Raw genomic sequence first — 20507 nt, 5'->3', positions numbered from 1 at the left:
TCCTAAATGGATAGTTCTCGTAACCAGGTTAAAAAAGAATCCTATATCAATTAATTAAGCACATTGTCAATTAATTTGAGACATTTCTTGAGGGCGTGGGGGACTCGAGGTTTAACCCTGCTTTCGTATGGAATGAGTCCTGTGTCAAGTAGTGGTACGATCACAGATTAAACTGTGAAAAAAAATGTGTTATTTCAAATATCTGTGCAAAAGATTTTATCAAAATCCTTTGCGCTGTTTTTCCGTGAAATTGTAACAAACATACACACATACATAGGCATTCATAATAAGATTATAAATATATTACCGTTACCTATTTTTTCAATAACGCAACGCAATTTTTCTACGTATCGATAAAGCTTCATACATCTGACAGGCACTTGAGTGCGTCACAGTAGGTACTCTGAACATATCAGCTGTTATCAGTTATCTACTGATAACGTTATCAATATGACCGACTGGCTTACAGTTGCATAGGTAAAGGCTTTTTTTGGAAGAAAACATGTGTCATACTCCGTAAATATTGGTAGTGTAAACAATTAATATACCTTAAATATAACGCGAAACTAATTAGACTATAACAACAATATTTTTGAATAAAAGCAATCAGAGAGAGAGGAGTAAAAAGAACCAGTTTCCAGTAGCGTGCTTCTCTACAGTTGATATTGTAGTGTCGAAAGTTTGACATTTAAAATGTACTGCCAAAATAGTTCCTACGACGCCCGTTAGCGGCGCTGATCAGATTTTCACACAAAATTTCACGATAGCCGGTTGCCGTTAGTCGATAGTGGTAGAGCATCGAAACACATTGACACAGTTATCATAATTTTACTACATAAAAGAAACCTACATTTGTCCAGCTGCTGAATACAGGTCTCCCCCTCGGCATGGCAGGAGTTCTTAGTCCACCAAATTACCCAAGTGCTGGTTGGGGAGAACGAAATTTAAATTATTTGCGTTTTCAATGATGTGACTCGATCAATCATAGTTGCTTCAATTTTGAATTGACGTTTTGGTTACATAGGCCGGTGGTCCTGTCTTAATGATGACAGTACTTTATATATAAGAACACGTATTAATATTTATTTATTTACGCATAATATTTAACTTTTTCTTACAACATCCAATTAAGTAATTAAGCTTTTGTAAATGTGTTTTTTGAATTACCTTTCCTGTTATGTTTTCTCAGAACCTAGGGCCATTATTACGTTGTAAGTTGTCCATAAAATAAAAAAGTAAGAATATATTAATATTTTAAATAATATTTCAGGTGCACATTTCAGTCCATAGATAACAAAACATACATCCCAGGAATGTTATTAAGAAAAATATTTAAGAAAATGAAACGTAACCTGAAAGGCGGCTGTTTTAAATATTTATATAACAAGTACCTACTTAGGTATACACGCACTCGTGTGATGTTATGGAATCCGGCGCAATACATTCTAACTTATTATAATAATATTATTATTCAATAATAATAATGGATCACACGGGAACTGATATTTGAAGGCGAGCTACTCCGGCTGAAGATAATAAATACCACAGTATACTTGTAGTGATTTGATTTGGACGTTGCGCAAACGCATGCCATAGGGTCTGCTTCACAAAATTTACAACTAACAGTTTTGTACTACAGCATCAGTACGCAAATCATTTATTGTAATATAATCATTAATATAAGTATTATTACTATACTCATAAATGAATTTTTCTAAATAAATGCCAATACGATGAAAATGCATAAAATATCTTTTGAAATTTCTGTCCATAAAGTATGTATAGAGTACCTCGAAAAGATTTTAAATTATCTTTTTGAGACTCCTAAAAGTTCGTTATATTTTTTTCGAAAGCTATGAAGGAATAGCAAAGTGATGAAACGTTGCATGTCTGAGCGTTCTTAAAAACAATTCTTGCAGGGATGCAAACCGCACATGGGCTTGTACTGGGCGAACTGACCCGGTAGTGGAACCGACTTGGGTTAATTGTATTAATGATAATATTTTAACTCTCTGTTATATCGCTATACTATACAGTGTGTGAGGTAGAGACAGCATCCGTCTGGCAAGTGCAGATAACCGGCCCGCCATCTGATCCGAGGTGAACGACCTGCTTAATTAGTAGGCACACGTTACCATGCCAATTGAGAACATGCGACGATTACACGTACTTGTATCAAGGACAATACTATATTAAAAACCAGTTGATATGTATTAAATTATTTATGATTACCCTCTTATTCATAAACATATATGAAGTTACGAAAGGCATATAGTTTTGATTCTTTCACTCCTCAGCGAAATGAAAAGGGGAAAACGTATTTTAGTAGTTGTTTAACTAAAATAGGTCTATAGTGTGTTTATGAATATGAGGGTAAAACTTTTTACTGACTAAAAAGGCTAAAAAGCACTGCACACTCTTATATTAATTTATGTTTGTATGGACTTAATGCCAGGATACTTGAAGCATCATCAATTTAAGGACTAATTACACACCCGCGATTATACGGTCATTCAATATCAAATTACCCACGTTTTTTATTAATTTTCGATCGGGTTTTACCGCGATCATTATTCCTTGTCGAATTTGAATGTTTCTTTGTATTCATCATTAATCATCATCAATTCGTAATACGAAATTCGGACATTTTCACCACTACCCTGAATACCCACTTTACACGCCAAACGGTCATTTCATGTACAATAAACAAAAAATGCATGTACTAAATACAATTGAAGACTAAAATTGATTAATGTCCGGGTTCTGAGTACATTTGGCCGTAGTTTATCTATTCAATAGGGTATTTTTATGAGCTTAAGCGCGGTACCGGGGTTGAATCCTAGACTCTGCCTTTGATTTTGTCCCCTTTAAAAAAGTAAGTAAAAGCATCCCGGATGATATTTTGTAAGCTGGATTAATAATAACACATAGTATCTTTGACCCTATAAAATCTTCTCACAGAGACGCAGCCGTGGGCAGAGCTAGTGTTTTTTCGAATGTTACAGTATTTAAGACCTGACGCCAGGGGTACCGTTGTAAAAACATCACGCTTTATAAGGACAACACAAAGAAGCGTGTTATCACTACTTGTTCTCAACTGTGTAAATAATCAACTTTCATTGGAACAAAGGCAATAAATAACACTTTTTACTGAATTGATAGGGCTCACACAGCTTATATAACGCACGGGTCGGCCACACGGGTCGCGTATTGCGTACTACTAAATGACAATGAATTGTCACATCCTGTATCATTTTACTGTATTTTTTACATTACGTTTTTATGGCGTTGTTGAAAAAAGACCGTCTTCAGTCTACATTTTCAAAATATGTCAAAATAGAATCAGCGTTTTCGATTTTATGTCGAAAATTCACTGACTTGAAAGCCTCTGGGGCGCTGTTGGTCAGTAGTGTGTTTGACTGCTGATATAAGGTCTCGACTTCGATTCCCGGTTCGGGCAAAGTGTCATTTGTCTTTTCTAACTTATATTAGGAAATTTCACAATAGTAGTCGGAGTTTGGTAACGAGTCCGGTAAATAGCAATAGGCTCGCCTCTTATAACATGAGGCTAACATTTTTGTTCACGGCAAAACATGACTGCGTTTGATACACATCTATCTACACCTTCGGGTATAACAGGCGTGATATTACATGGTTTCATCAAAATCAAATCATTTATTCATTTAAGTCAAACGCTGACACTTATGATAGCCAATGAAACAGAGAATTTACCACCAGTTCGGAAGGTAGGGTCAATGAGAATAGCTGGCAAGAAACTCCTGGTCACTCTTTTTATAAATCAAGACTGCACTTTCTGAAATGTCTGCTAAGTGCTACGTCAAAGTACTCGCACGTGCGGCTGTAGGTATGTTGTATCTAGTGAACTGCTCGACCCCAACTGATTGTAGCGGCGAGACATGATAACTGATAGATGATGACACGGATCAGCATCGTGTTGAGATCACGGAGGTTTTGGGAAAAAATATTATTTTTATAGAATGGAATATTTTTGGCTTTATTATTTATTTTTAGAAGTATAACTTAAGTTAATTGTTTGAGTGTGTTGAGTGCAGTCTTCAGTCAGTCAGCGAGTAATTTAACAAATAATTAAAGTAAGCTTATAGTACCATTAGTAGGTCCCAATAAAGGAACCTCTTGAATTCAATTACTGAATGTAAATAATATAATTCGTTTATATAACTTCAAATGTTGTTAAAACATGATAGTAAATTAGATACTAATAATACAAAGCTAAAGAGAAAACATTTTTTGAACGCACTAATCTCAGGAACTACTGTTTCGAATTGAACACATATATGAATAGTTCATTTATTGAGGAAGGAGGCTGTATAACATCACGCTTTGACTAATAGGAGTAGTGCAGAAATAAAAAAAAATAGAGAACGGCAGAACTAAAATCCACGCAGACAAAGTCACGGGTCGTCGCTAGTTTTTCTTTAAAACTATCCAGTTACATCCAATATTTAAAGGTGCATGTTACAACAATAAAATTACTCAATGTCCTAAATTATGATTGCGTATCACAAGTTTATCTGTAGAGGTTAATTACAGTAAAGCAAGAAGCAACTATGTAGGTACTACTGCGTAGTGGTTACCATGCAGTTTATGACCATTAAATCTATACTAATATTATAAAGCTGAAGAGTTTGTTTGTTTGTTTGTTTGTACGCGCTAATCTCAGGAACTACTGGTCCGATTTGAAAAATTCTTTCAGTGTTAGATAGCCCATTTATTGAGGAAGGCTATAGGCTATATATCATCACGCTACGACCAATAGGAGTAGAGTATCAGTAAAAAATGTTACAAAAAGGGGAAAACTATGACCCATTCTCTCTTATATGACGCAAGCGAAGTTGCGCGGGTCAGCTAGTGTTTCAATAAATACTTATCGAACATATTATGGACAATAGCCAAAATATTTTGAAAAAGATAAATGTATATGGGATATTGTGATTTTAGCGGTTTAAAGCGGAATATTGCAATGATATAACAGTTGTTAAAGTTTGGCAAATCATGATTATTAATGTGTTTGGTAAATGAGGAATAATATTTATTTTTTAACCCTGATAATAATAGGGGTAATATAAGTTTGACAGCTTTGTGTAACCATAGGACCGATGTCTGTGCCGTAGTAGTTCGAATACACATGTGAATCGATGTAAACCAAAACATGATTGATGACTGAACCCCTTTGACTGTTTTGTGTACAGTATTTTAAAGAAATCGGACAAAATAAGATCAAATTTTATAGTAACATTATTGAGCACTGTGTAGCCAGTAGTCATGTATGTATGTGTAATTAAAGTCAACCCTAAATTATTAGCATCTTAAGATTTGCTTGAACAGCCTCGCCAATAACTAACTCTTTCTCCATCTTTTCACTTCGAAAAGATCGAGACACGACTATCTTAACTTCAATCAGTGCATTATATCCCACAAAAAACCTGCAGTAAACACGACTGTATAGAGAATCGATATAAAAAACGTAATAATCTATACTAATATTATAAAGCTGAAGAGTTTGTTTGTTTGAACGCGGTAATCCCAGGAACTACAAGTCCGATTTGTAAAATTGTTTCAGTGTTAGATAGCCCATTTATCGAGGAAGGCTATAGTGTATATAACATTACGCTACGACCAATACGTATAAAAAACGGGGAAAATTATGATCCATCCTCTTTTATGTGACGCAAGCGAAGTTGCGCGGGACAGCTAGTAAAAAGACAATTACGAGTAAATACTTGATGGAGTATGGCGTACAATGACGAGGCATTGTGAACTATCGTGGAGGTCGGACGACTGAAATTATACGTTAGACTGAAATACTGCGCAGTTGTGTACGTTAATTATACTACAAGTGATTGTTAAAAAATATTGACGATCGATCTGACGTAATGCAATAGTTTATTCATATAACAATTGAAAATGCATTGAATATTTACAAATTACGATAACTTATTTATTATTTACTAGCTGACCCGCGCAACTTCGCTTGCGTCACATAAGAGAGAATTTTTCCCCATTTTTGTAACATTTTTTACTGGTACTCTGATCCTTCCAGTCGTAGCGTGATGATATATAGCCTATAACCTTCCCCAATAAATGGGCTATCTAACACTGAAAGAATTTTTCAAATCGGACCAGTAGTTTCCGAGATTAGCGCGTTCAAACAAACAAACAAACAAACTCTTCAGCTTTATAATATTAGTATATTAGTATAGAAAAGACGAGTGTTTGTAAGTTCGAACCCAAAGCAAAATACCAATGTCTTTTCCAAGTTATGTGTATTAGAAATAATTATTAGCCGTTCTAACGCAAAAAGAAACCATTCTAATGAAACCTCTCAGAGTTAGAGAGTATCATGAGAGTTCTTTGACAAAGCTATTGAATAAATACGATTTGATGGGAAACGCGGGTTGGTCCTGCACCCGCATTTGACCAGCGTGGCAGATTCAAAGCCTACCATTCCCTTACTGCGGAAGGAGAACCTTATCCAGCAGTGGGACAGTAACAGGGTTGATTTATGTTTTTTCAGAGTCACACATGCCTTAGAAGCTATGTATAGGTGCCGCCAAACAACTTGAACAATTTCGCTACATCTTAGTGAACGATTTTTAGGTCAGTTTAGGAATAACAGTTTTGCGCAAAGGCGAGGGCGTTTCAGCTTCTACCACCCGACTGGTATAACAGCCAAGTGTCCTCTGCACTGGGCCTACATTCTGTTTAATTTCTAATACAGCAAATTATGTCAAAGTTGTTTGGCGCCGTCTATAGAAGTTAGCATTGTTCTACCCACTTAAGTAATTCTGTAATAGTAAACCGGACAAAGGGTACGTGTAGCATCGACCTAGGCAACCTAGGCAATACGTATTGATTGTCAGTTCTTAGTACTAGCGCCGCACAACGTGCTATAATAGGCTTTGAGTTTACGAGGCTAATCTTGTCGCATAACTGGTTACTTGTTCTATATAAAAAGTTGAATAAACGGTTTAACAGAGTGTAAGCTTTATTGGTTTACAACTGATACGATTACAAACAGATTACATGTTTGTCAGACTTTTAAGCTTCTGACTACTTGTAATGACTGTGAAAGATCTTTGAATATGACAGCCGGGACCTAAATCTAACGTGCCTTCCGAAACACGGAGAAACTCAGAACGTTTAATACGGTCACCCATCCAAATAACAACCTGGGCAAGCGTAACTTAACCTCAGATATCGAAACGGCTGTTGTCACTAAGCCACGAGCTCCACACCTTTATTATGAAATGTCCACTGGAATTTTCACAGCCTAAAAAACAATTATCTAGATTCTGCAGCCATTACAAGGAATAGTATGTATCAGAGAAAACCCACAACAACCAAGCCATCAATATACTTAATCACTATCATCATCCCATAGTCTATCAAACGGATCACTAGCACTAATTAACTAACGATAAGTACCACCATCACGCTTATTGGAACACATTACTCTTCTTGGTAAACTTTTGTGTGTTCCACGTAAAGTCATTATGTTATGGCATATGACGTAGGTAGCTAAGTATGACGGGATAGTTATGTGTTGACTATAATACTTATATTATATACCTAATTGCTATATGACTAACGTAACGCTGAGGTATATTACTTTAACGATGTCTACGTAGTGATTTATATACAATTCAAAGTCTCCAACAAGAACATTTGTAACAATCGCTACCTGTGAAAGAAATTGATTATTTCTCAATTTTAATAAGCCTCTTACTTCCACTGCTGGTCATGGATCCCAAAATGATGAGAGAGGACCCTGTGGTGACAAAGACTCTACATCTACGGCGGACAGGAACGATTTGGGGCCTTCGCATTCTTCAAATTCTGGTAAGAAGGTACCTAAGAAAGTTTTCTTAAAGAGGTTTTCCTTCCGTTAAGAAAAGTTAAATACCTATAACTTAAAAAATATTATATAGGTACTTAACAGTATTTTTATAACAAAAAAAGACCTATGACTTACATAAAAAATTGTTATAGTTTCTTACATTTCATTGTTAACAAGTTATGTCACTTCATGGTTTATTACAAGTCACAAGTACTAAGTCCCATGGTACCAATATTGAATTCCACGTAGAGTTAAGCTTGGACTTTATCCAACATTACTATCTGATATTTTGATAAGATAACACATAATTCTGTACATTTTTATGGAAAACAACGTAAAGTACGAGTCACGACGCGTAATCTTTTAATCCGTACTTCTGCGCAACACGTTGGGTGACAATAACATATTTCGATAGATAAAATGTCAGCCGGCGACGGGATGATTTACACATAGATATTGTGAATAGGTATTCGCATATCTGTAAGTTATTTGTAATATTATCGATTAGAATTAAAAATTATTAATCTTTTGATATATCGAGAAAGGAAATTGTCGTGAAAATTGCGAGTTAGAATAGTTTTTGAAGGAGCGCAAAAGTTCTACGCGGGCAGATTTGCACTCGTTTGTACGTTAAGGTCATACCTTTGAATGTAAAGAAAATTACTCATTTGAATGAAATACAGATTTTTTGGTTAGTTATTGAGTCTGTAGCTTATTAAAAAGCATAAATTAGAAAAAATACACACCTTAGAAAACCATAAGTGTATTCGTTTAAATTTTAGGCACCAACCAATTTCGGTCTACCTAGTACCTAACATCATCACTCTCTCACAATACCCAGGCCAGGTAACCCCAAACAAAATTACTTTTCAGACACGTCTCACCTCCCTGTCAAAGAAAACCCTGGACCCATCAACTTATCATTATAAGTATAATGCTAAGCAAAGATACCATCACGATACATCCCGATATCATGCTTTCCAAGCTTCCAGTAGACCTAGACTAATTGAACAAGCACTAATGAATTATCTCAGATAGCACGTCATATCGTAAAGTACTGCGTGTAGAGGGTAAACACGCCTCACTCACTATCACAACACTCTATGTGGGACTGATAACAATGCTATATTATTTACTAGTTATAATCTAGCGGATTTACTTACTGTTTATTAGGTTTGCTACCGATCATTTTTAGGGTATGTATAATAGAATACGGGATTTAACGCGAACTGGGTATCGTAGCTAAAAACTAATTTCCTAAAACCGTTCACGCGTCTTTGAGGAAATATACATTATAAGCCGGACTAATGGATAAACTTCTTTTTCTTCAAAGTCAAGTAGGTAAAAAACAAAGGCACAACGAATCCCTTATAAGACAATGCCCTTGTCAGTCTGTCTGTTAATGATGTTTTGAGATGAATAAAGCTATTTCATTAGAGAGAAGGTATTAGACAGTAGCTTTAATATAAATACTTAGTTTGCAGCTACTTTTGAAAAGGTTTAAAATAAACAAACAAACAGACATACAGTATAATAACAGTTAAATATTGATAACATATAAGTAGGCATCATGCACACACATCCAGATAATAATAATATCAATACAAAAATCACTTTGAACTGACAAAGTGATTTTGATAAAATACTACACGAAGAAACAGCAAGAACTAGAATTATTTTTTTCCTAAACTTTGCAAAGTTCTTTAGCGGAATTCTTGAAAGGGAAATGTTTGTACATAAGCTAGTTACATAATGTTTATGTATTGATGTAGTTGTAAGTTATGTGTGTGTATGTGCGTCATCCACCACACCTCCTGAATAGAAAACGTGATTAGTGTGTGTGTTAGTCTGATGATAGATATAACTTGGAATTATGGAGTTTATGCCACACGCACGGGTCTTGAGAGAAGTATTTTTAAATAAAAAAGAAAGTTGGCTTTTTTCTTAATACCTAGATGGTAAGTCATTAACAGGAGTCGATATCGGTATTAGGTAAATACATACTATACCGAGCAGATAAAAGAATAAAAATATTATATTTATAAATTGTACGAAATGCTAAGATGCTTCTTCAAGAATCAGCTCTGGCCAGAGTCTGATGGTAAGGGGACTATCACGTAACTCAGTTGACAACAATTTGAAAGACACTGTATTATGCTTTTTATTCTACGTTAGATTATAGTGATAAACACGTTACGTCAAAGCAGCATGCAACTGAATAGTGACCATCAATTTGACGTACACTAATTATCAACTAAGATACTGGATGGAGGCCATATTATTTTCAGAGGGAGAAATCCCTACGGGTTTATTTTCCTAGGGGTAAAAATGTTGGGTTATGAAAAATCTACCCTAGTAACCGATTGTACGTGTAAGGGAGGGCCCTGGGCCCTAAAAGATACTTCAGTTCCCCTATTTGCATTTTGCCTTGTTAAGACTCTGCATTAGATGGAGTCTTATACAAGAAAAGACACTAGTTTATTAGACTTCCGGATTTTGACAACTACATGGACATATTAATTAGATCCTATGTGTTAATCCAGTCGATAATCTATGTGTAAATACGTAAGTATTCGTTCTATACTCAATTGACTGCCAAAAATAAATATTGTATCAGAATGTTCGATCAAATTGCAAATAAAAAATGCTAAAATACTCATGTGTATCAACCGGCTACGTTCGTAGGCGTGTCTGTCGTACGTGTTAGTATGTATGTGTACCTATGTATGCAAAACTGCTGTATCATTATTGCAAAGAGATGATACGATTTTAACTACTTGAGTGTTTGTGAGACGTAATACAGGAATAGACATGACCCCTATTAAAATATGTAAATATTGATAAATGATTTATGGTAGTATTCATGCTGATATTTTATGGCTGTTACGATAATGATGAATGGGTTTTGTTGGACATAAGCGGTTTGGGTTTTAAATCGTTTGTAAAAAGGTTTTTTACTAAATAATTCCAATAAATAGGGGTTTTTGTTATTACGTTAACTTAAATACTGTTTAAAATTTAAGTTGACGAAATAATAATGAATGAGTTATGATGCTGTAGTGTTAATGTTTAGTTAGTTAACTTAGTAGAAGAAATCTCTGATGTTTACAAAATGTCATATACAACGTAGAAAAGCTAATTTGACAAAAACAAACTTTTTATTCTAGTTCCAGTGGTCAGGTTTTCTAAGCTGTTAATTTTGAACCGACTTCAAAAATTGAAAGAGGTTCTTCGTTTCACAAAATATTTTAACCGATGCCTGAACCTTAAAAAGCAACTTCCGACCTCAAATTCCACAACGACCTATCTTCATCCAGACCTAAAACCCTTTTATTTATCTATCAGAAACCTTCAAAAGGTCACCACTACATACCAACATTATTATGCACATACGCGGAAACATGAAGCAGACTCACTGATATCACACGTTACATCACATCTGGCATTATGCCAAGTTCAAAGCCATGCTTCGACCTGAACGTACACCAGATATACGAGGGAATTTCACACCTATTACTCAAGATATAAGGGTGAATATCCCTTGGGTCTTTCAGGGAGCAGACGCCAGGAATATGAGACAATTTCACACCTATAGCTTTGACGACAAGGGTGAATATCCCTTGGGTCTTTTAGGGAGTGATCTTAGGGAAGCTGTGTTTTCTGCTAAGCGATTATAGTCTTTAAGTTAATGGAGTAAGGTTGTGTGTTTTAAAGTAAAATTTGCATCGTGGTTATTGGTTTTTTATTGGTAATTTGTGTTAGGTAATTGAAATTAAACGCTTCCTATTTATTGGGTTTTCAATTGAAGTTATATTGATTGATACTCGATTTATATAATTGATTTGGTATTAGGTAACTTAAAACAACCGTTTTGTTGAGAAGTTTATAGAGAAAATAAAAATAAGACTATTGCAATTGAATTCTCTCCTTTCGAGAGGAGGCCCTTGCCCAGCAGTGGTACGGTAATAGGTTAAAAAAATGATAAAGGATGGCTAAAAAAGGCTGACGAGATGACCCAGGCACTTCGGTAGGTATAGCTGATTAGAGCAAAGTGCTTACAATATATCTTGGAAGTCGAGGGATGCTATTGTTTGTGTTTTTATTCAGCAACAACTTACGATCAAAATATTAGGAAGCTCAAGCAATTCATCGTATATTTTCTTCCGAGCCGTGTCTTTCATCCAGTTTTAAGCAATCAAATTGTAACTAGAGGAGGTCCATCTTATATCAATAATTCATATTAGTACTAAAATTGCGAAGGTGGGTTTATTTGTCTTTCTTTCATACTAGCGGAGTCGACGGATTACCGTGTTTTTTTTTGTGTAGAAATTACTAGAAATCAACTAAGATTAGGATACAGATAACCATTAAAGTTCTTCTTTATCTTAAGTATAGGTATAGTTGTTAACAACTAGCAAAAAAACTACATCCATTTTAAGTATATACTTTTTGCTCATTAAAATGCAACAAAAAGATCTTCAAGTCACGACGATACATGTCGAATCACCGCACGTGGCATAAGTAATATTTATTTATATACTTGCAGTATGTACCTATGTACTTATGTACTTATCAAGATGTTGCTAAATGTTATGCAATAAGGTAATGTAAGCGTTTTTTTCTTATCGTCATCATCTCTGATAATAAGTTTGTTAGGGGCGTGACTGTTCATAATTTTGAAAAACATTTCGAAGAGTTGCATTTCACTTCATATGTTTTTTGATAAGAGTGAAAGGTATATTACAATTTGAGATACATATATATAAAATACATATATTGTTGATTACTTTATCTTGGTAAATCATTATTACTAATCACCTTATCATGTAAGATCAAATCACGAATCTCTGTTTACATATAAACGTGATATATTCGCACATAAATACACAGGCGTAATACATATTTATTGATAAACAAAACCGCTACAAGACATAGTTATTGACCTATAACACCAAGTGACAACATCCGCAGTAATTCCGCTTCCGTAAGCCCCATGCTCTGACGGATGACACAGCCATTAGCTTCTAAGATCAAAGGGATATACAACATAGTAATAAGGGCATGTATTATTTTTGTGTTCCGCTGTAGAAACTTTATATATAGGCACTAGCTGACCCGCGCAACTTCGCTTGCGTTACATAAGTGTTAAAAATTTTCCCCGTTTTTGTAACATTTTTCACTGGTACTCTGCTCCTATTGGTAGTAGCGTGATGATATATAGCCTATAACCTTCCTCGATAAATGGACTATCTAACACTGAAAGAATTTTTCAAATCGGACCCGTAGTTTCTGTGATTAGCGCGTTCAAACAAACAAACAAACAAACTCTTCAGCTTTATAATATTAGTATAGATACTTGGAATCACATATTATATTTTTCACTATTTATTTTTTCTGTGACCAATGTCTTGGTTAATGATAAAGGTTTTATTCTCTTTCAAAAACGATAACACCAAGTAGGCTTAACTCTGACAGTCTGGCTATACTGATCTTCAACTATGTACATAGTTGAAGATCCGGGATCAAACACAGGTAATAAAACATTTAAGTAAGTTAAGTTAGTTTTACCCGAAGGTGAAGGCAAAGGTATATGAAAAACACCCATTTATTTTCGCACTTAACAATGTTAGTCCCATGTAATAAGAGAAAGCCTATTGCCATTAACTGGTTACCAAACTAGAAAATTAATATAAACTAGAAAACACCGATAGCACTTTTGTTCGACCCGGGAGTTAAATCCGAGGCCTCATTACTATAATAATATCAGCAGTCAGATACTCTACCGATTGCGCCACAGTAGCCAGTATTTATAAACTTCAATACTTAAATTTTTATTGTGATCATCCGTCCCATAAACCAGTAAGACAGTTTTCATGATTACACAACTACCACTATCTAATTCACGGTGTTATTCGTAGGGCTCGTAATCTGTCTGTCGTGTCAACGTCTCAAGGTCGGAGGAACGGGGTCGAGGTGACGCCAGGGAAATTCTATAGTAAACAACCACTAAAATTGTACGAGAGATGGTTTTTGTTGAAAAATATGTTGTGCAATCAAAAAGTAAATATATCTGTCTGCAACGCTTGTATAGCTATACGACTGAACAGATTTTGATGATTTTATTAACATGTGCTGTGCTTACCAAGTGCTATTACGAACGGCACGCAGACACAAGCTAAGATAAATATTTATAGGTGTGAATAATCGGTAAAAAATACACTTCTCGGCAACACTTAACTTTTAATAGGAAATGAAAAACAAAATCTATAGCTTAATTCTACTTTACGAAAATCTGCATCGTCGAATTTTCACATCATTTTCTAATGTATCTAGTAGGGAATGCAATCCCGACTCGAGATCGTCAACTCGAGATCCCTCGCGATCAGAAATATCAATCCCGCGGGATCCCGAGATTTTCGGGATCCCGTCTAGTTAGTAAAAATAATACAATTCGAACGGCTTGTTTAATGTAATATGTGTGTGATAGTGTGGTGAATGCAATAAATTATGATTTGAAAGAAAATAAAAGCCTTTATTTTTGAATATTACTAACAACGTAACATAATTAACAGGTGTAATAACATGAACATAATAAAAAAAGTAGGTGTAGCTCCAGGAGATCAAAATAAAAAGTAATCACATGGCATTTTGAAAGTAGCCTCTAAAAATACAAAGTGTATCAATAGTACGAGCTTCTAATCGGCATCTTAAGTCTATTGCAATGTAGCCAGCTGCTGAAAATGCACTCTCCGACAATCCCGAACGGGATCTCGTCATATTATGCTTCGGGATTGATCCCGAAAAAATACACGGGATCTCGCGAGATCGGGATTGCATTCACTAGTATCTAGAACTCGACTAGTTCCTAAACTAAAGCAATCGATACTATCTGTGATATTTTTTCACTATTAAGCATATTACTATGTAATATTTTTTAAACTATGTCAAACACGTGTTATAAATCTCAACAAACAAATACAAAAGTGTTTGATCACATTTTCTTTAGTTTTCTTTATATTACTTGAATAACAACAATGGCATTAAGTGCCACTTGTGATAATACTGTCGAGAGTTAATTAATTGGACGCACATGGGGTATAACGTGCTGGCCTATTGTTTACTGAGCTGTGGGGTAAAACCTGCGATGACGTACGAGGTCAACATATCAGATGAACGATTTTGCTACTTCGCTGCCCCGGCGAACTTCGTACTGTCTCTAATAGTCGATTCTTAATATTTTTTGTGTATTTTCTCTCCGTAAGCACCATACTCGTATGTCAAGGGATATTATAAAAAAAAATTTCGGGGTCGGTTCAGCGGCTATCAAGATTTGCACTTATCAAAACATTTTGCGATTCATTTTTATATTATAGAAGATAGATTTTAAACTCTCGCGACTTGTACGCATAATATTATAATGCAACGAGTTTTAATAATATATGTTCGTCATTGTATGTAGTACGAGTAGCATTATCATAATTATAATGTATGCGTACTATCATGAAGTCTATTAGATATTATAATGTAAATCCGAACAACAGCGATTCACTAGATTTCATACTTTTAGACCAATTTTCACAATTTCGATGATTAAATTTATCTCTCAATAACTGTAAATAGGTTCTGATATACCTAATTTACGTGATTTGTAGTTTCGGTAAAAAAACGATCAAGAAATTGTTTGTTTAACTTCAAATAGTCGAATAAATAGTTTAAGCTTGTAACTCATCTTGCTACCGTCTACGTAAACACACCCCTAACACAAGCCATTGAGTACGGCCTTAGGGTGAAATACACACTTATTGTCTAACAATGCTTATAAACAAATACAGCATCATTATAAAAATATTTTTTCTTCTACATTAGGCTGTGTCGGCGCCTTCTTTCAAATGTTTATCTAACACTAACAAAGCCTCACTAGATTGTTGTTTTGATAACAGTCGGTACAATATCATTGTCTGACATTACTCGGGGACGACTGTACATTGTGTATGTATCGTAAGTAAAACATCAGTTTGTTATTATAGCATTTGTGATGTGTGGGATAAAATGTAGCCTTCAGATTTCAGCAGGAGACTGTGTAGGTATCTCATTCACACACAACGATGAAATACTCTAATCCATGGGATCCCAACCTTTTATTTGTCCCGGACCACTTTTATATTATTCTTCTTAGTAGGGTAAGTATATTTAAAATAAAATGTAATAATCGTCGTAAAAAAATTTAAATTTTAAAATCAATCGCGGACCATATTTTGACTTCTGCGTACCACCGGTGGTCCGCGGACCACTGGTTGGGAACCACTGCTCTAATCAGAGCTTAAAAGACGTTTATTAGTAAGGCAGTAAGTTATGCTCGATTCAACTGAAATTCAGACCGATTCGAATGAAAATGATCAAAATACATATAGCTGTCAATCTAGTTACTAATTATGAGACTATGTTAAGAGGTAAGGCAAGGTATATAAGTCGTGAGTCTTGCACCTGATCGCCCGTCCATCGGGAGTGACAGAAACGACCTCTGTATGGTCAAGCCCATAGCTTCACAAAGGGGGCGATATCGCCTCTAATGGGCGCTAGAGTTTACCGTGGGGGGTAACAGCAGGTCTGAAGAAAAATGACATTTACGAAAAAATTGGTTTATCTTTTATGTAAAGGAGGGCCTTGGAATTTATTTCTCAGAAGGCCACAAAGTGCTGCAAGCCTATGGCCCACCATAAAAAAAACTCCTGTGGCAACTGCACAAGTCTAGTTTAAATAAAACTAGCTTCATCCTCATATTGAGAGACATTAATCTAAACATATAAAATTACTTGCATTATATAAAAATTGTTTCAATATAAAAATAAACAGAGAAATAAAACCAGTAACACAACAAACAAGTTCAATGAAACGTGATGCATATTATGCTGTTTTCTTGGCACTGTTGCTGAGGAGTTACATAACATCTGCAAGTTTTGAATCAATAAGGAAAGAGGTCAGTGTGCTAGATTACCTGTAATGTTCTGAACTAGCGGCTAATGGTGGAACAGGTCAGGGTAATGGGAAATCAATAAAATTAATTTATTCTACTACTAGAGGCTGCCTGTGACTTCGTTCCCGTGGAAACCCTTCCCATGTGAATCGGGATCCTCGGGAACTGCGCGATAAATAGGCTGTGTGTTATTCTGGGTCACATACCAAATTTCATCATAATCGATTCTGTAGAAAGAGTAACAAACATCCATACATATGTACATACTCACAAACTTTCACATCTATAATATTAGAAGAATTTGGTGGAATACACAGCCATTTGTGCGAAAAAGAGTGACTCTTCTGCAATGAAATACCTATGTAGTCTGGATGAAAGTGCTGATCACAAGTTCTTGGATTTATTTGCCAGGTTAGGCTAAGTGCTATTTTATTTTTCTATTTTTTTTCTTAAGAAAGGTGTTCAATCAACTGTATGTGGTAGAGAAGGGTGGTAGTGCTCTTGAAGTCTAGTCCTATAATTATTTAAGTGCATTAATTAATTCAATGTGCACTTTATTTGTTAATAAATAATGTTTATTTACACTATGCAGGTGGCGTAATGTGAAACTTTACATGAACAAACATGTAAAATCTGTACATTTATGCACTTACTTTGAATTTAGTGGCTATAATTCTTATTTATACATAAAAGATAAATATTTATGAGCTATAGATTACATCATGCGGATAAATAAATGACAGTTCTTTACCCTTTGAAAGAACAAGTTTCTAGTGTGTTCATAATCCTGAATTATGTATAAAAACTACCGCTTATTCACGAGAACAGGCCTGAATAGTATAAATATGAACCTGATACATACGTCACGTGTATAATACACACATCGTATTCAAAGAACCAGTGGCGGCGGTCACCGGGCGAACGCGCATGAATCAAAACAAAACTCAATATTATTGTGTTCCGCGCGACTCATGTACTCTCAAATTACATATAACACCTCTGTTAATCCCTCCGACACTCTAATAAAGCTTAACTTGCAAACGTAGATCGATGAAACATCATACGACAAACGTAAATAAATCATTAAGACACCATATACACGTATTGATTTGGCCCGTATAAAAGTAATTTTTTAATTGATTTTTCCTGTCTACGTCTCAAATTATAACGGGAATATAGTATCTGCTTTAGTTTTTACGTGTAAAGTACGGCAGGCAATACAGAAATAATATTTTACTTACCAAATTATACGGAGCTGCAATGGTGTTAAAAGTACTGCACTGAATAATTTATATTTCACACTATTTGTCGACTTAGAGAACAATATTCTAGTGAAAGATGATAGCGTAAGAACTAACTAGATCCACAATCTAAATTTGAAACTTAATTACAGTGGAAATAACACGGAAAAACTACTAAAACGCGTATTTTAACCTTCCGCAAGGTATTTCAACGTTGGTCTTTGATCTTTCCGTGGTAAACTTCACTTGATTTACGCCAGGTGGCGCTAACGTCATATTATGACATTTCAGTTTTAGATGCGTTCATAAAGTTTTGTGATTGCTATAAATGGAAACAATATTTCACAAATGAAAAAAACTAAATAATTTATTGTGCAGTTAAAAATATTACTCAGTTGAAAGTAATTATTTTGATAACTATATACAGAAAATATTACAACCGATTTGCGTTCACCAATCATTTTAGAACGAAACCACTAGTGTCAGAAGTGACACATAGTTCAATCACAAATCAATGTCAAAACTCGCGCGCGCGCTTCAACGGCGATAAATTCTATCTGTTTTTGTTTATGTCGCATTTCACATATTCTCAGTGCAGTATATAAAAGAAAAACATGGTACCCAATGCCAGAACAGCGCGGCTGGCTAGAGAAATCAAAAACTTCGAAACTAAGCCTCCCTGGGGTATAGTTTGCCATCCCCGCGAAGATAATATCTTCGATGAATTAGAATTTACAGTACAAGGGCCGAAGGGATCTCCCTATGAGAATGGATCGTTTAAGTTGAGTGTGACTATTCCTGAGAAGTATCCGTTTGAGCCGCCGCTTGTGAAGTTTATTACTCCTGTCTATCATCCAAACATCGACAAAGGTTGGTACCGACCTATTTTCGTTGTTGACAGTTGCCGGCATGACTCATTGTCTATGTAAACACTGCATTATTGAATAATGCAGCTATTTTGTATGTGGCTCGGATCCGTTAGGAATAGTAATGAACAATCAGATAGGGGTTCAGTTTTGTATAAGTACTCCGACCACCGGTTTACGTCTTCGTGTCCGGTCTCCTGCTATCTTGTATACATATGAATAGCACAATAATATAAAATCTGTAATAATTATCAGATTTATATTATTGTGGAAAGGATTTCAATTACTTTTACTTTAATTTCATTCATACTCTCTTATTTCACTTACTGCAAAATGTGAATTATTGTTTTTAAATGCAAATGATTACCCACTTTATTTTATCCTGATTATTTATCACATAAATCACATGAAACTAAACCATACTTAATTTTCCCTTTTCCAGGTGGCCGGATATGCATGGATATGTTAAAAATGCCACCCCGAGGAGCCTGGCTGCCGACCATCACACTTGAAACACTACTAGTGTCAATACAAACACTCCTCGGCAACCCAAACCCTGATGACCCTCTCATGATGGACCTAGCCAATGAATACAAGTATAATAAAGAAAGTTATTTAGTTAATGCTAAGAAACACACAGAAATGTATGCTAAAAAGTAATTATGTATTGATGGTGGTGTGTAAAGAGGAAACAGGGATTATGTATATGATTATGGAAAGCACTGTATATTTTAAAATGTAGTGTATGTATAAAATACATATTCTGAAAAATTGACAGAGCAATAATCTTCTCCTATAATACATAATTGACATTACTGTATCAACAGCTCCTTGCATGATCAATTTTTGTATGAAACTCCTAATTAACATGTATTTAGTTGGCTGGTTCTCACATGATTGAGTATTGTATCCACCACATTGTATATAGTTGGAGATTGAAAAGATGGACCATGAGTTTCTTACTAGCTTTTCTTATAAAACCTCTGAGCACTCTGAGCTAGTGGTAGATTCAGTAATTGTAACAACTATCAGTGGCAACATTGCACTTTAATGATATTTGACTTTGACAAGTCTATGTAATGCTTTAAGCTTGTAAAAAGATATCAAAAATGTTTGGTTAGAGATGAATAGGTGTGGTGATAAGGAATAATAACTGCGAAATATTTTGTAGAATAAATAAGCTAAAAGTTTTATGTAATAAATTTATCCTAATATTATCACTTTATGTAGTAATTCTTTGCAGTGACATAGCAAACTTATGTGACTCTAAGTCAAACACAAGGTAATAAATACAAGTACTTATTAATATTAGCTTTGGTGCTTCTTTAAAATATTTAATTTAGTTAAATATTTAGTAATGTGAATGAAGCAAAAGAAGTTTGTGAAGTATTGTGTAGGGATCATATAGCATATGGCATTCTTCGGTTTTTGCCTACTCCTATGGAAAAGGCATGATTTTATGTATGTATTTAGTATCCTTTATCTAGTTGAAAAATAAGAGCAATAAAATAATTTAACAATAAACAACATATTTTATAAAAAATCTA

The 20507-nt window shown here is 34.8% G+C and overlaps 2 protein-coding genes across 2 annotated transcripts in view; one reads left to right on the top strand and one right to left on the bottom strand.

Annotated features, from left to right (window-relative positions):
• The window catches only part of LOC142982914 (oxidative stress-induced growth inhibitor 1-like), a 67808-nt gene extending 49476 nt beyond the window's left edge, over positions 1 to 18332 (bottom strand). Inside the window, exon 1 of the mRNA XM_076129646.1 lies at positions 18095 to 18332. The gene's annotated coding sequence lies outside the window, so the exon portion shown is untranslated. The remainder of the gene's footprint in view (positions 1 to 18094) is intronic.
• A 273-nt stretch (positions 18333 to 18605) lies between these two features.
• On the top strand, positions 18606 to 20496 carry LOC142982591 (ubiquitin-conjugating enzyme E2 T-like). Its single transcript, XM_076129163.1, has 2 exons — positions 18606 to 18964; positions 19403 to 20496. Exons 1-2 carry the CDS (start codon positions 18709 to 18711, stop codon positions 19618 to 19620), a joined length of 474 nt encoding a protein of 157 aa, XP_075985278.1. The 5' UTR covers positions 18606 to 18708; the 3' UTR covers positions 19621 to 20496.
• Positions 20497 to 20507: the final 11 nt, after the last annotated feature.

This window comes from Anticarsia gemmatalis, chromosome 22, assembly GCF_050436995.1.
Source record: "Anticarsia gemmatalis isolate Benzon Research Colony breed Stoneville strain chromosome 22, ilAntGemm2 primary, whole genome shotgun sequence".
Taxonomy (NCBI): domain Eukaryota; kingdom Metazoa; phylum Arthropoda; class Insecta; order Lepidoptera; family Erebidae; genus Anticarsia; species Anticarsia gemmatalis.
Note: the sequence above shows the minus strand (reverse complement) of the source record. Positions and strands in the feature narration are given on the sequence as shown.

What these genes read in the sequence shown, in the direction of transcription:
- LOC142982591 (XM_076129163.1), top strand. Translation starts at nt 18,709, where the DNA reads ATGGTACCCAATGCCAGAACAGCGCGGCTGGCTAGAGAAATCAAAAAC. An exon ending in TCATCCAAACATCGACAAAG is followed by an intron (nt 18,965 to 19,402) that starts GTTGGTACCGAC and finishes TCCCTTTTCCAG; the next exon opens with GTGGCCGGATATGCATGGAT.